The following is a 17,068-nucleotide window of genomic DNA, read 5'->3' on the forward strand; positions in this document are numbered from 1 at the left end:
GTCTCTACGGGGATGGGGTAATGAGGGGATGGCAGGGGGAGAGAAGCTGCAGAGAGGTGTGTAAGACTACAACTCTGCTTCCTGGTCCCAACCCTGGGCAGTCACGGTTTGGAGGATTTAAGAAAATTGGCCAGATTTCTAGAAATGAGAGCTGCTCCATCCAAAGTGGGATGGATGCCGTCTCTCCTGACAAGACCAGGTTTTCCCCAGAAGCTTTGCCAATTATCTATGAAGCCCACCTCATTTTTTGGACACCACTCAGACAGCCAGCAATTCAGGGAGAACATGCGGCTAAACATGTCACTCCCGGTCCGATTGAGAAAGCTCTGTGACCCACAGACTTCTTATTCACCTTAGAGACACAACGTAGTCCTGCACCCTGAGAACGCAAAGCCCAGGTCGGTACGTAAGGTTTAATTAGGTCAGCTAGTTAGGGAGGTGCCAGTCTGTGAACAGTTTTATAGACTAGTAGCAGAACCTTAAAATCTGATCTCACTGGGGCAGGAAGCCAGTGAAGGGATGCCAAAATGGGTGTAATGTGGTCAAACTTTCTGCTTCGTGTCAAAAGTCTGGCTGCAGCATTTTGAACCAATTTTGAGAGCCCTAATGCCTGACTGCGGTAAACCAGAAAATAGAACATTGCAGTATTCCAAATTTGAAGAGATAAATGCATGAATCAGGGTCTCAGCATCAGCCATAGACAGGATGGGACGAATCTTCGTTATATTTCACAGTTGGAAGAAAGCAGTCCTCGTAATATTTCTAATGTGGAGGTCAAAGGACATTGTAGGATCAAAAATTACCCCAAGGTTCCCCCTTTGTCGGTGTGATGTATGACACACGAGCCTAGGCTAAGTGTTAACTGGTCAAATTGATGCCAATGTCTCACTGGACCAAGAACCATCATGTCAGTCTTATCAGTGTTTAAAAGTAGGAAGTTTCTAGACATCCAACTTCTCACTGATGCAAGGCAATCTTCTAAGGATTTTATGTGAATGAAATTATCATCAGTTATCGGCATGTATAACTGAGTATCATCAGCATAGCAGTGAAAGGTAATCCCAAAACGGTGCAATATGTGCACAAGGGGTGCTATATAAAGGAAGAAAAGCAGGGGGCCTAAGATGAACCCCTGTGGAACCCCAAATTTCATGACACTAAGGTTAGAGGTAGTGTTACTGTTGTCGCGGCTCGTCTTTTTGGTCTTCTCAGGATGTCGTCTTTTAGATAACACAAACTAATTGCAAGTGATATGCTAGAAAGAGGACACAACACTTTAGAATAATTCAGCCTTAAGCAAGATAAAATGCACAGAGTTTTTAAGTTTATTTAAGCCTTCGACACAAAGCTTAGACAAACTGAGTCCTCTAGAGAGACTGAATATGACAACCGCGCTCGTCTATTTATTGGAGACCCGCGGGCATCGCTCCTCCTTCGACTTTTTTATTTATTTCATTCCCAAGACATGGTTTTCTATTGGAAGCGTCCTCTAGTGAACCCTAAGCAGGTGTTAGGCCATTATTTCAATGTGACAAACGCTCCCATTAAAACATGAAGGATTTACAACTGATTTTTTTAAAAGACCTTCAGCCACAGGTGCAGCTGGCCTGAGGCCCCCTCCGCACGTGGCCTCAGCCACACGTGCAGCTGGCCTGAGGCCCCCGCACGTGGCCTGCGGGAAAGCACCTACAAGGCCTTGGAAAGCCCCTGACAGACTAAATGACTAATAGAGCCCTTTTTTTGGGTTGAACACCTGCTAGTTCAACCAGAGGACATACAGTTCGGATCAGGACACTTGATAGTTCATCACAGTTCAAATATGGACCTAAAAATTCTTCTACACTGTACAAAACACAGAACGACTGGTCAAGTATGATGTCAACCATGCAAGGGCACACCCAGTAATGCCAAAACAATTTTCCAGCCTATCAAGTAAAATATGATGATCCACGGTATCAAATGCAGCACTAAGATCAAACAGCACCAGAACCATAGTGCCCAAATCCATTGCAAGCAGAAAATCATTCACCACTTTAGTGAGAGCCATCTCTGTGGAATGATATTTTCTAAAAGCAGACTGAACTGGCTCGTGAGATTACTTTCAGTAAGATAGTCCACAAGCTGCCGTGACACCACTTTTTCCAGAATTTTAGAGCAAAATGATAGATTTTATATCGGTCAATAGTTTTTCAATACACTAGGGTCAAGATTAGGTTTCTTAAGTAATGGTTTAATCACTGCAGATTTGAAACATTTAGGAACAGATCCAAAAGTTAAAAGAAAGTCGGCCCAACAGTGGGCCACAGGTCCTTAAACAGTTTTGTTGGTAGGGGATCAAATAAACAGATTGTGCTTTTTGTTGATGTTATGAGCTTCGTCAGCATGCGTAGAGAGATACTCTCAAATTCTCTTAATCTAGGAAATACCTCAGTAATGGCACCCACCTCAATAGTAGGGTGTAGTGGCTGGGTTAAGGCATGCTGGGATATGTTTAACCTAATGTCTTCTATTTTCTTCTCAAAGTAATCCAGGAAATCTTGTGCTGTAAAAGGAGAGCGAACTACAGGTGGTTGCCCATGAATAAGTGTTGCCACCATGGTGAACAAGAACTTTGAGTTATGCTTGTTTTTTTTATCAAATCAGAGTAATAGGTCCGCTTTGTACCCAGTAATGCATGCTTATAGTCTAAGATAGCATTACGCCACGAAAGGTGGGATACTTCTAATTTTGAACTACACCATTTCCGTTCTGGACCTCTAGCCTTATGCTTGAGGTCACGCAGGTAATCATTGAACCAAGGTGACTGTTTTGGGGAGCACGGTTTTAACACAGGTGGCACAATCATGTCGAGTGTAGTTTTGAGCACTAAGTTTAAACTATCCACAAGACTGTCTACTGATTGGGTATTTGCCAAATGTGAAGCTAAGACATCAGGCAGTCTAGCTTCGAGTTCACTCTTAGTTGAGGAGTTGATGCATCCCCGTAGTGATATATAAGGTTGTTGTTCCAGTAAACACGGCAGTGAAACTGGTAACTTAATAAGTGAGTGATATGAGACCACTGATGTAAGAGGCATGATGTCAATATTCATGACAGCAATACCATGTGCGAGAACCAAATCCAGGGTATTTCCACTAATGTGCGTCGAGTCCCAAATGCATTGCCGAAATCCTAATGCATCCACAATTTCCATAAATGATTTGCAGATGGGATCAGAAGGCTTATTTACATAAACATTAAACTCACCAATGATCAGAATGTTATGTGCACTAGCTGACAAGTTAGAGATGAACACACCAAATTCATCTAAGATTTCAGAACATGGGCCAGGAGGCCTATATACAGTGACAAAGTAATATGGCTGATTTTTATTCTTCTGACCTTGGCAATGCATAATATTCTGAGCAGAGCGGAGAATCAGATGTTTGTGACTCCCAACAGCGAATAAGGTAAACCTAGATTTATAAATGAGAGCAACACCTCTGCCTTGCTTTGCATCATGAGGGACATGACTAAATGTATATGATGGTGGGCAGGCCTCATTTAAGGGGAGGACAGCTGTAGGTTTAAGCCAGGTTTCACATAACCCAATCATATCTAAGTGATGATCAATAATTAGATCATTAATCAACAGTGATTTTGAGGATAGTGATCTTATGCTAATGAGACCCAGACTAAGGACCTTAGTGGGGTTGACAGTTGAACTGTTTGGGTATAGGGGTGGTTCTAGAGTAGCATATATAAGATGCCTAGAAGTAGGTTTAGGTTTGAGAGATTCCACACTTGTTGTAGGTAGCAGATATGATATTGATTTTGCTAGAACAGCCATTGGGCCATCCTCAATTTCAACATCATCCAATACAGTAATGGGTATTAAGTTTGCAAAGCATACCCCTCTATGATTTTTATGAACACGTCTACGGAAGCAGGAAACATTCTCAACTTTTTGAATTTCCCTCCCTGGCAGATAAATTGCACTATCACCATAGTGGATTTTCTGCACTAATTTCCCTGCTAAGCTAATGAATTCCACATCCGCATTTGTCATAAGCCTTGCAGGGTCTCTAATCACCTGCTTCATGGTCTGCTGTAAATTCCTAATGTTACTCGCCCTGTAGAGCTCTATCAATATTTGCAGACAAGATGGCGGCACCTTCCCCAGTAGGGTGGAGGCCGTCCGGCATCAGCAAGCCACGGCGGCCTCAGAACGAAGGCCAGTTATCAATAAAGCTAAAGCCTTGCTGTCTACAAATTTGCGCCAGCCACCTATTTAATGATGTCAGCCTGCTAAATGCCTCATCAGTACCCTGGGAGGGGAGGGGACCAGAGACAATTAATCGATGCCGACACATCTTTCTGGCAAGGTCACAAGTCCTCTCTATGTCCATTTTTGTGACCTCTGCATGCTTCATTGTGACATCATTGGAGCCAACGTGAATGACTATGTGACTATATCTCATGTCATGTTCCTTAGTCTGTCTTCCCTTCTGCAGCGTCAGCACCTTAAGATGGGATGCAATGTCAGGAGCTCTGGCCCCAGGAATACATTTAATGTCAGCCGGCGTCTGTAACCTGACTTTGCGGGTGATAGAATCCCCTATCACTAAAGTCCGGCATTTCAGCCTGGAGATAGGAGCGGAAGTCACTTGTGGGCTCAGAGAATTCACATCAGGTAAATCCAAGGGGGAGGACCGATTCACAGTTTGCAGTGGCGAACCAAGCCTTATGGGGGTTTCCTCCACCTAGCCACAGTCCGAAGGCCATCCTCCTCATGTCAGAGTTGTTTCAAACCTCTGACATTGGCCAGCGGAGGCAAATGGAGCAGCGACAGCGTACTAATGGGGTTGAGGTAGTGGTATTGTTGAGCTTCATTACCGCTGCATCACATTTTAGCATGAATATTGAAGATTTTAAGCATGTTGAAAATTTTTCATGGTACCACGGCGAACATCAATGTTGCCTGACTGACTTAGACTTAGCTCCTGCACAGTTATGTGGACCATGGCGCTGGTCGTCGTTAATCAACTTTCACCATCAGCAGAAGCCGAACTAATCGTCAGAGTGGAAATGCACCCAAAAAGTTTTTCATCTTGTACTCTATAGTTTGGGTTGCCACAGCAGATCCATTATGCATCTGCCAGGGCTGTGAAAACGCCATGGATCCGTGGAATTCCGCGGATTTCATCATGAGGAGGGGGGGTGGGGTATTAGTGATGTACTCTTTAATCGTGAACATCACTGAGTTTTTAAAATGCTTATCGCAAAACGTTCTCTTTTTTTACGACATCATGTAAGTTTTATAAGTCCGCGGACACTGATCTGTATGTTACAGATACAAATCAGTTTCCTCGGATCCGCGGAGTTTTGCGGAAGAAAAGTGCCACTCAAAGCGTAGCTGTTACAACAGTTGTCGTAAAACGGGACTGGTTGGTTGCTGCGGCGACGCTGTGTGGCTCCTGTGCGGTGCTTAAGCTAAATGTAGCATGTGGATATCCTAAACTTTTAGAGCTTTCAAGTTTTTAAAAGAAGATTTGTGCAGCATGTCTGTGTCATGGAGCAACGTCGCACAGAGAGAAGATGGTGAGAAAGACTGTTTGAATAAGTCTTATAAGGACAAGAATCCCTGGAATCATTGCTGGCTTCATCAACACACCTGAAAGATAAAAGAAACGGGAACTGAATGGGAAGTGAACTGTGCCCTCTCAGGAAAACACAGTAAGAATTTTTCTCTCCCTGGAAAATAAACATTCTGTTGTGAAAGTGTAGTGACACGGACCCACAACAGGGGGCGCAAATGAACGGTCAATAGATGAGCCAAAAAGTAACAACTTAATGTTGTGAAGGTGCACAACGAATATACAGACAATCTCAGAATCTGATAACAGTCAATCCACAAAGGTGACGTGTGGGCAGGCTCGAGGATAGAAGACGTCTGTCCTGAGAAGAGCCGGAACCACACGATTTCCGCCGCCACCGAACCCGGTGAATACTGGAGGCGCCAACTCCCGAATTCCCGGGTGATCACCGTCCCCGACTGTCGGATCTGGTACTGCTGGCGAAGAGCAAAGACAGTCAAGTGTGGGTGTGTGTACACCCCGTAACAACAACGGTGGGAATGCCACCTCCACCTCTAACACACACTCGTGCAGCGTCTGTGTAACCACTTATCTGAATCTGCAGGCTGAGAAGGTTACCTCCATAGAAGTACGATATCTCGGCGATGAGGTGGAGATCACGTCTGGGTTTTATGGAGTGAGATGATGAAGCATGAATGAGTGACAGCTGTCAGGAAATAATGAGTGACAGCTGTCACTCCGGCTGTGTCCGTGGCGGCAGCGCCCTCTCGTGCCTGAAGCCCGCACTTCAGGCAGGGCGCCCTCTGGTGGTGGGCCAGCAGTACCTCCTCTTCTGGCGGCCCACACAACACATTCTGCTGTTCAAACAGGATTTTAGACAAGATTATGTGACTTTTTTCACTAATCTAGATTTTCTTTCATTGTAAAATAGACATTGTGGCTTTGAATGGATTTAGGCTGCATGAATTTACACAAGAATATGTGACTTTTTACTATAAGGTATGTTATTGATATTTTACCATGATTTTCCAAATATTCTACAAGCTTTAGCTGTGGTTTTTGAAATGCTGTAACAGTCTTTTCAGTCCTCATAAATTTCATATAGTTTAATTGTTCTGAGTTGATGCATAATTTGGTTTACAAGTAAAAGGAAAATCATTCCAGGTCCTACTTCCACATCAGATTCTGTTATTTCACATTATCATTATCATTGACAGGTCAAATAAAAGGTTGAATATAGGATCATTTAAATATCCACTAATTTTGAGATTTGTTCTTCCAGGAGATGCTGAAAAAGTATCATTAGATAAAAATTTAATTCTGGGGCCCCACAGGGCCCTAGACCCCGGCTCCTGGACGCTGCACCCCCCCAGACCCCCTGCAAATTTTCCTTGGATTTCACAATTTTCATTTCACAGCCCTGATCCTGCATCTTCATTTGGCACATGTTTTAGGCCAGATGCCCTTTCTGATGCAACTCCACATTACATGGAGAATTGGCAGGGGTGGTCTTGAACAAGCAAGCACACACAAGCAAGTTCTTATCACTTACGCCCTAAGACATGGACCTATGAAGACGGTAAGTAACCTTAAACTGAATAAAAGTGTGATGACAAATGACAAATTTAAGATGAATTCTTTGGATTATGTTTTGTCAAACAATCTGGAATTTATTCCTCAATATTCTGTTGTGTCAAAGATTCTAAGGGCTGTTTGACTGCACAAATTAGGCATTTCATAAACACTATTTATAGTTTCTGTTTGACTTTCTGATGAAGACTTGCTACTGAAAGGCAGTGGGAGTTTTTTTGGAGGTTTTAAATGACTATGCTAAAGGCTTTTTAATTGTTTAATCAAGTGTGTTTTGGAGTTTGGTTTTGATGGTTCCAAACCTTTCCCATCCAAACACCACCTTGAGTCCAAGAAGTGCTCCTGTCCAAACATTGTTAGTATTTATGGATTGTTTAACATTCATTCTGTGCTGAAGAATTGAAATCCACGATTGGACAGCAATAAAGCTTCTGAGCTGTAAAAGTCTATAAAAAAGTACTTTGGGGATATGGGATTATGATCCATCTGGTCAAAAGAGGCAAAACTATCATCTGAATTAGCAAAATTTAAAAACAGAAAGAAAAACAGCATTAGAACACTAGTTTTCTAAATTTCTTAAATATATGGCTGATTATGAAAAATGTATCTTTTAATTACTACTTTAATAGTTTACAAAACCTTGGAAAACACATCAATATTTTTATTGTTCTTTTTAATCAAGCAGCCTGGTAAGCATTAATTAACTAGTTTGGCTGTTAGCAGGATTATATACAGAAGGTGGAACTTGATGGAATGATCGATCGGAAGATGACAGGAAATCATTGAATTTTTGTCAATTTTTGATAGATTAAAACCTGAATGTTGCTTCTGCATCATGTTTAATTTTTTTCCCCACTGATTTGTGATAAGATATACAGAAGATATAAATAAATAAATAAATATTTGATACATTTCTGTTTCAGGGAAATTCTCCAAGTGACAGTAAAATCAGGCCATATTGTACTTTGCCATTAAAAGTTTGCTGTAAGTGTATTTCTGTTACAGTAGAATTAATTTACAGTAAAATCTAGACTCAGACTGGGCTGATACATTAACATTATTAATCCTAACACAAAAATCAGGGCTTGTTCAGCCTTTGTGGAGGGAAACACTTTTATAAAAACTTCTTTTGTGTCTATAAATTCCGTGTTACATTGGATCTGGTTCAGTTTGTTTCGCTCAGATTGATAATTCATTATTGCATTTATTATCCAGGCCTAGCCAGAGCCTGGCAGGCCCGGGCTCTGGCTAGGCCTGTTTAGCCTCTATCCAGTGGTTGCGCAACATTGGAACGAGTCCCCTGCGGTCGGTCGGTGTAGTTACTGCCTGTAAGGTAAAACTTTTTTCTTCCAAACTGTTCAGTATGCCAAAAAAAATACATAAGCAGTGAAGATTTGGATGAGAGCAAACTCTCCTGGAATTTCATGTCGAAGGAACTCAGTGGAGTGGTGAAAAAGCAAACTGAAGTGCTTTGTTTATTGAAAGAGGTTTGTGATCTCAAAAGAATCTTGCAGGAGAAAGACAATAAAATTAGAACATTGGGAAATCATGTTGATGATATGGAGCAACAAATGAGGATGGAGGAGGTAATTGTGTCAGGACTAAACACTAATCATCGGGCATATGCTAGGGCCGCTGCTCTGGGCAGCGGTGCCAATGATGTAGAGGTCATGCAGGAAGAAACTCACTCCCTGGAGAAACAGGTTGCTGAGTTTTTTCCTCCAAGAACATCCACGTTAATAGTACTGATATTGCAGACTGCCATTCAGTTTCAAGAAAAGACAGGCAAAACCAGTTATCATCCGGTTTGTGAACAGGAAGTTTAAGAATGAATTCTTAAGGCAAACAAAAAAGCTGAAAGGAACAGAGGTGTATGTAAATGAACATTTGACAAAGAAAAATGCGGAGACTGCAGGACAAGCCAGAGTCCTTCGAAAACAGGAAGAAAATACAAGCGACCTGGACCAGGAAGTGTAAAGGGTGGATCAAACTAAATGGAACTCCGGAGGAAGCGAAAGTCATAATGATATGAGAGCTTTCGGATTTGAATCATTTTAAATGACTGCTCCTTAAGGAGGAAAATGTTCCTTATTGGTTTTCTTATCACTTATTTGGAGGGCTTTTCGTTATGATTTTTGTTTTGTTTGATTTCCTTTTGTTAAGAGACAGCTTTTGAGAAAAATTTATATCATATACAGGTTTATATCAAACATCTTATTAAGCCACAGTTTTGGTTTGATGATTATAACCCTTTTATGATGTCAATTGATTCTTTTCAATTTCTGCACAGGGGCTTGACCTACAAATGTGTGATTACGCTGAACATAAATCTCATAACATTGAATATAATATACAGTAGATCTGGACTATTTTTTTCTTAAAAATATTACTCACCACTGCAATTACTTTACCAAGGAACAATTTAAGAACTGTTCCATGATAAACGGGCCATTCCCCATCATACATTTTAATAGTAGAAGTCTTTCTACGAACTTGTCTAAATTCAGGATTGTTTAAAAATGTCAATGAACATTTTTATGTGATTGCGGTTACTGAGACATGGTTGAGAGATGAGCACATGGACACTGTCCGGCTTGAGGGTTATGATTTTTTTTTTTTTTGCTATAAAAAGGATTAATAAATGGGGCGGTGGTGTGGCACTTTGTCAGTTCTAATTAAAGTGAAATTGTTAATAATATGTCCTTTTCTTTTGACAATGACATGGAATGTGTCACAGTGGAAATTAAATGTGAAAAATAAAAAAAAACTACGCACAATAGGTATCAGTGTGTCCACATTAGTGGGACAAATTCTGAATTCTTGAAGATTACTTATGGGGTGCCCCAGGGTTCAGTTATTGGGCCATTGTTGTTTCTTTGGATATTAATGATATATGTTTGGTTTACATGTCCGTAAGTTGTATTTTATTTGCTGATGATACGACTGTGTTTTGTAGTGGGTATCATTTGGGACAGCTCCTGGACACGATGGACAATGAATTGTAAAAATTTAAACAATGTTTGATTCAGATAAATTACCGCTCCATTTTGGTAAAACTAAGTGTATCATATTTGGAAATAAGTCCAGGAATTTAAGCAGAAATCTATTATTACATGATATTGAAATTGTAACAGATACAAAATTTCTTGGTGTTTATATTGATGATAAATTAAGCATGAAAACACATATTAACTATGTTAAATCTAAAATGTCCAAAGCTACTGCAATTCTGCATAAAGCACAAGACTTTCTCTCCCAACATTCATTAACCATTTCATATCATAAATTACTTGTTCCATATATGACATATTGTGTTGAGGTTTGGGGAATACATATAGAACTAATACTAATCCAATATTTCTGTTGCAAAAGAAAGATATAAGAATTATCAGTAATAAACAATATTGTATGCTAACAAATCCGTTATTTGCTTGTTTACAAATTTTAAAATTCTGGGACTTAACTGATTACGTCACAATACAAATTATGTATTGTCAAAAAAATTGTCAAAAATTATGTACTAAGTCAAAAATAAGCTTTTGCCTCAACACATCCAGAATCTGTTTAAAATGAGGGACTCCAGCTACAATTTGAGAGGGACATTATTATTTGAGAAATTAAAGGTCCAAACTACTGTAAAAAGTCATTGTGTTTCCATTAAGGATGTTAATATTTGGAATAATTGTCCTGATAATATTAAAATACTTTGTACATTATTTGGCTTTAAAAGGCTTTACAAAAAGAATATATTTACCCATTATAGTTGAAAGGATTAGGTTTACTAATTTTTGTCATTGTGTTTGGGATTGTCCAGTATTGCTTGTTTGGTTGTGTTTTGAAATTTTAGTGATTGATTTAAGTTACATTGTTCATGCACATTTTTTGTATTGTTGATATGAGTATATATGTTTATATATGTATACATTCTTTATTTTTTATGGTATAAGGGGAGGGTATGTATAAGCTTTGCTTCTACCTTCACCCTTTCGTGTCTCTGTACATTGTTCTTTTTATGTGTTTTGTTATTGTCTTTATTGTGTGCCGAATAAATAAATTCATTCATTCAACTCATATATGCATTACTATGGAAGGACTTGAGCTTTACCGCAAACCTTCAGCAAACAAACATCCTGTGAAGTGCGCAGTTTTCCCAAAACAGTGTTTTTCTGAAACAAATTACTATGTCAAAGTGGCCCTTTGTGTTGCGTGGACTGATTTGCAGCAGAAATTTTAATTCTTAACCAGCTCCATTAATTGACTTTAATGACAGTGTGTGGGTTTGTTTGTGAGTGTGTGGGCATTTGAGTGGAGGTGTAATGGTGCACAGTGTCATTAATGCACACTGGGGGAATAACTGACAACAACATGGAGCTGTGCAATCATTCCTCTTTATTAAAACATCAGAATAGATGGAACAACAACATCACAAAGTGGAACGTGAAAAATATGTGCACTTATTACAGCTTGTTACAGAACAGCTCGTTCAATGTAAACCAGCTCGTTGGCAATTCTGAGCTTCAAGTATCGCACTGGTGTGCAATAATATGAGCAAGCTTTAAAATATTTACATGCTTATGAATGCCCTACAAAAGCGTGTTTGCATTCCATCAAATACAAGCTTTCACCACAATGTGGAATCAAATTATTCATATGAAACATCCACATGTAAAAAGTGGTTTGGTATTGAAATGCTGTTTGATCCACTGGTCACAGCTTATCAGCTCAAAGTATTTTCTCTCTCTCTTTTTTTAAAGGAGTCATATTGTGCAAAAAACCAACCAACCAACCAAAAAAAAATCTACTTTTTACAGTTAAATATATTTTTGTGTTTCATGTTAAACATTCTCAACTCCCACAGTTCTGTCTGTGCATATTCAAGCTGTCATCAGACTATAAGTGAGAAATGGCTCGTTTGGGAATTGAGTGAGGTTTGTTGTGGAGAAGGGCCGTGGCAAGCAGCAGCTCTTTTTTACTTAAAGCAACAGGTTGTAATAATCTGTAATAATGTAATAATCTGCTAGACATATCTGCTACCTACTGGATAGTTAACGCAAGTTGGATCGATGATGGATTAGGAGCAGGTGTGGCTGCCAATGACAGGCCATTTCTGCACAGAAACATACTAAATCAGAGAAGTAATTTTAATTTCTGTTTGTTTGACAGCGATTACATTATATAACGTGGTCATAACATCCTGTAGGGATGCAAATATGTCAGAATGTTCCTGAACTGGACTGTTTCTGATCCAGTACAGTCTGATGTGATAACAGTGACACCATAGAATAGCTAATCATATCAACCGATGTTTTTGTATGTCAAAGTCCAAGTATAAAAACCAGCTCAGGATATCAGTCTAGGTTTCCACTTTATTTCACTGGGTTGTTCATAACTCTTGGGCACATAAACTGAAGGAACAGTCTGACTGCACATTCTGTGTCTCATGACCTCTTATTTAACCACAACCCTCATAACTCTGCTGAAAGGATTTTGCCTGAATTTATCCATGAAAGAAAATGACGGGGGGTATGCAGTAAATGGGGTTAGTGAGAAAAAGACAGTGTTTGTGCAAAACTGTACAAAATCAGAGAAGTAAAACCTTACTTTCTGATTAACAGCAGTTACTTTCTAAAATTCGAATAACAGTCACATGTCAAGACAACCCCACAGAAAGGTGGCTCTGACAAGCTGAAGCAAACACTTCTTCCTTCTCTGTCTCTCGCTCTCTTTCAGTATTCACGGCTGACCTTTGTTAGCTTGCTGAGAAGTGTGTAATATGACCCCTTTAAGTTTTTTTTTTTTTACAGTGGAACCAGGTTTGCTGTGAGGATCACTAGTCTTCAGTTCTACCTCCTCTCTCCGTGGTCCTCTTCCACCCACGCTACAATCTTCCCTTCCCATCCGGGCACAACTGCTCCATCGTGGAACACCTGAAAAGCCAACCAGGCATTTACATATCTGAGAAAGCTCCACTCAGTATGACAAATCCAGATGGAAACTGAAAACACATCCATTCAGAGTTCTTGAAATCAGTTCCCTGACTGTTTGAGGAATCCAGCAGATACCGTTATTATTCACATGTGATATTCTATAAGTGGTGTTTTATAATTTCCCGGTGAAGGTGATGTATAATTTCACTGACACACCTACCTCCTCTTTGACTGTTCCAAACTCTGGGTCGAGGGCCTTGAAGTGGTATCTGAAGCTGCCTTGTCTATCCACAGCGACCTTGAAGTCTCGAAGTGTCACTTCGCCAAGCCTGTAAATACCCAGTGTCAGTCAAGAAGACAGATGTGTACAGGTGAGCTATTTAACATGCATAAGCAGATAACCTTTGGTCTTATGATGTATCAACTGAAATGTCTGATATCTGATAGCCAATTTGACCATTTAGCCTGGTATATACCATCAGAATACATATTGTGTTACTGGCAGGTATACCTTACTCATTGTGTGTGTTAAAAATTACTCATTAAAAAAGCCAATAACAAATGTCTCATTCATTATATTTAATGTCTGTTACCAAAACTCTTGAAGAAGCCATTAAATTCAATGTGGCAAATCAATAAAAGTAAGGAGGGAGAAGTCTTTATCAACACACTACTGTAAATAAATAACCAGAAAATGTTCATGTGCTGTGATGCTGGAGCCATATGGATGGGTTCCATCCACCGTCTTCATCGCACCATTACTTGACATCACAGACTCAAGATACCTATTTCAACAGTTCTTTTAGTCAGACAGGAAAGATTGTTTTACCTGCTTTACATGTTTCGGCTACTTCCTGTAGCCTTCCTCAGAAGCATCACAAGATGGGGAAGTGACGTGTCTTATAGGCTGCTATTTCTTGATTTGGCCAGACAGCAGGGGGAACTTACGCCCCCTACTGTCTGACGTCTTCTCCAGGAAAATCTCAAATCAGCCATATCCGACCATTGCAAGAGGAAAAATCACATCGTGGACTGGACCAATGCCAGGGTCATACGTGCTGAAAGCAACAAATACCACCGCTGGATCAGAGAGGCCATCGAGATCCGCAAGCGAGGTCCAAGAAGCATGAACTGGGATGACGGGGCCTACACCCTATCACATACATGGGATGCCGTCCTGGAGAAGACGTCAGACAGTAGGGGGCGTAAGTTCCCCTTGCTGTCTGGCCAAATCAAGAAGTAGCAGCCTATAAGACACGTCACATCCCCATCTTGTGATGCTTCTGAGGAAGGCTACAGGAAGTAGCCGAAACATGTAAAGCAGGTAAAACAATCTTTCCTGTCTGACTAAAAGAACTGTTGAAATAGTTAACTTAAGAAGACAGTATGAAATTTCACAAACGAACACAGACTCAAGATATTTTGGGTGTAAGTTCATTACAATCCTATTACATGAGTTCAGAGGACACTGACCTTGACCTACATTTACTGGGTCAAATCAGGGACAACTGTAATGTCAATGAGTACCTGAATACCCATCTATAGTACAGTACCAATTTGGCAGCAGTGGACTTTCAGGGGACTCATAGGATTTTCTTAAAAAGACAACCTGAAAGTTCAGCTACAATTTGCCAGATGGTACATCTGAGATGCAAGCCTAGATTTAATGTTTTGGTGAAAGAAAGCCCTCCTCTATACCACTTCTTCATGAAGCTGCATAACTGGGGATACAAAATGGAAAACATGCACTGTGCACAATTTCTCTAATCACAGCCACAAAAGCCTGTAACTTCTTGTGGGTTGTCTGGGTGTCTTGGTGGCTTTTCTCACTCTTCTTGCACAGTCACTCAGTTTTGAGAACTGTCTACTTCATACAGATTTACCATAGCGTGCCATGCTGTTTGTATTTTTCATAACTGATGTAAATAAAGTTCAAGATATAGTCAATGACTTGGAAATGTTCATGTATCCATCACCTGACTTGTCTGAAGAAAACTGGCAATAAAACTTATTTACAAGTATTATACCAAAGGGGCTGAATATGTATGCAACCCATCATCTTGGCTTTTATATTTTTAATTACTTTATATTAAGTTGTAGAGATTTACTTTCAGTTTGAGTCTAAGGAAGATAATTTTAGATTTTTTTAATATTTAGAAGCCTGGTTTACTTTTTGCATTTGAAAGATCACAAAAAGGAGAACTCTGATGACTTCATCCTCATTTACAGGATTACTATGGATGATGGAGACACTTATCCACAGTACATTCCCAAGTAGCTGAAAGAAGCACGGATTTAACAAAAGGCCAATTCTTGTTCAACCTTATTGTGACAAAGCATACAACAATTCATAATTGTAAGTTGTGCTCATCAGGAGAAATTCTGTCCTTCTGTAATCTTAAAACTCAAGAACTGTAAAACTCAAAATCAAAATTTTCATACATTAATACTGGGAGGTCAAATCTCTGCATGCCAAAAAAGAAAAGAAAACAAAACAAAAAACCCAAAACATTTCTGACATTTATAAATGCCATTTTGTTTTTTGTGTTTTGTTTTTACTAAATTTTGTGTTTCAAGTCTGAAATGTACCAGAAGTCCTGAAATGTTCACATCTCCCACTAGATGGCGACAAATGGTGCTCAAATGTGCAACAAGGTCATGAATTTTATTCATTTGAGAATTTAACTTTTGGTGTAAATAAGTTGGGCTGACAGCTTGCTGTTGTGTGGGCCGCTGAAGAGGAGGTACTGCTGGCCCACCACCACCAGAGGGCGCCCTGTCTGGAGTGCGGGCTCCAGGCACCAGAGGGCGCTGCCACCTCACAGGAGCAGCCGGGGTGACGGCTGTCACTTATCGCCTACGACAGCTGTCACCAATCATCTGATCAGCAGTGGTATATCAGCAAGACGACATCTCCACCTCTTTGCCGAGATATCGCTCTACCTAGGAGGTACAGTACTCAGCCGACTGTGTTGTCTTTTTGACATTAACACTTTGTTACTTTTGTGCGTTAAATAGCAGACATTCTTCCGACGAGAGGTGGAGGTGGTTTTCCCGCCATACGGGTTGCTGGGTGCAAACGCACCCACATTTAACTGTTTTTGTTCCTCGCCAGCAGTACCAGATCCGACACGCGGAGGCAGTGGCCACCTGGGAGTTCGGGACTTGGCGGCTCCAGTATTCCCGGGGTTCGGTGGCGGAGGAAATCGTGTGGTTCCGGTTCTGCTTTGGACAGACGTCTCTTATCTTCGAGCCTGCCCACATGACACATTTTGTGAATTGACTTCTTTGTCTATTGTTGTAATCTGTTGTGTTTGTTGTGCTTATTCACAACAGTAAAGTGTTGTTATTTGACTTCCTCCATTGTCCGTTCATTTGCGCCCCCTGTTGTGGGTCCGTGTTCCTACACTTTCCCAACACTTGCGATCATAATTCTCCAAAAAATTGACAAATACTGTTGTGTGGGCCGCCAGAAGAGGAGGTACTGCTGGCCCACCACCAGAGGGCGCCCTGCCTGAAGTGCGGGCTTCAGGCACGAGAGGGCGCTGCCACCACGGACACAGCCGGGGGTGACAGCTGTCACTCATTATCTCTTGACAGCTGTCACCCATCTACACTTCATCATCTCACTCCATAAAACCCGGACGTCATCTCCACCTCATTGCCGAGATATCGTCGACCTGTTAAGGTAACATTCTCAGCCTTGATCTGTGCCGTACTGACTTTGTTTAGTGAACTCGTTTCTGCAGCTGTTTTCCTGCGGAGTGTTTATCTGGAGATTGGCGTGACTGGCGACAGCTTTGCTTTACACCCCCACCAGATGTGTTGAGACAGGAGCTGCACGAGTGTGTGTTAGAGGTGGAGGTGGACTCTCCATCATTGTTGTTACTGGGTGTGCACACACCCATATCTTATTGTCTCTGCTCCTTGCCAGCAGTACCAGATCCGACATTCGGAGGCGGTGGCCACCTGGGG

At 40.8% G+C, this 17,068-nt stretch overlaps 1 protein-coding gene across 2 annotated transcripts in view; it reads right to left on the bottom strand.

Moving 5' to 3' along the window:
• Nucleotides 1-12,558: 12,558 nt before the first annotated feature.
• Nucleotides 12,559-17,068, bottom strand: part of dixdc1a (DIX domain containing 1a) — a 59,635-nt gene continuing 55,125 nt past the window's right edge. For both annotated transcript variants that reach the window (XM_034169141.1, XM_034169142.1), the window contains exons 14-15: nt 13,314-13,422; nt 12,559-13,093 (exon numbers count right to left, since the gene is read on the bottom strand). In XM_034169141.1, the coding sequence (XP_034025032.1) occupies nt 13,010-13,093; nt 13,314-13,422 (193 nt within the window). In that variant the 3' untranslated portion in view covers nt 12,559-13,009. The remainder of the gene's footprint in view (nt 13,094-13,313; nt 13,423-17,068) is intronic.

This window comes from Thalassophryne amazonica, chromosome 4 (assembly GCF_902500255.1).
Source record: "Thalassophryne amazonica chromosome 4, fThaAma1.1, whole genome shotgun sequence".
NCBI classification, from domain to species: Eukaryota; Metazoa; Chordata; class Actinopteri; order Batrachoidiformes; family Batrachoididae; genus Thalassophryne; species Thalassophryne amazonica.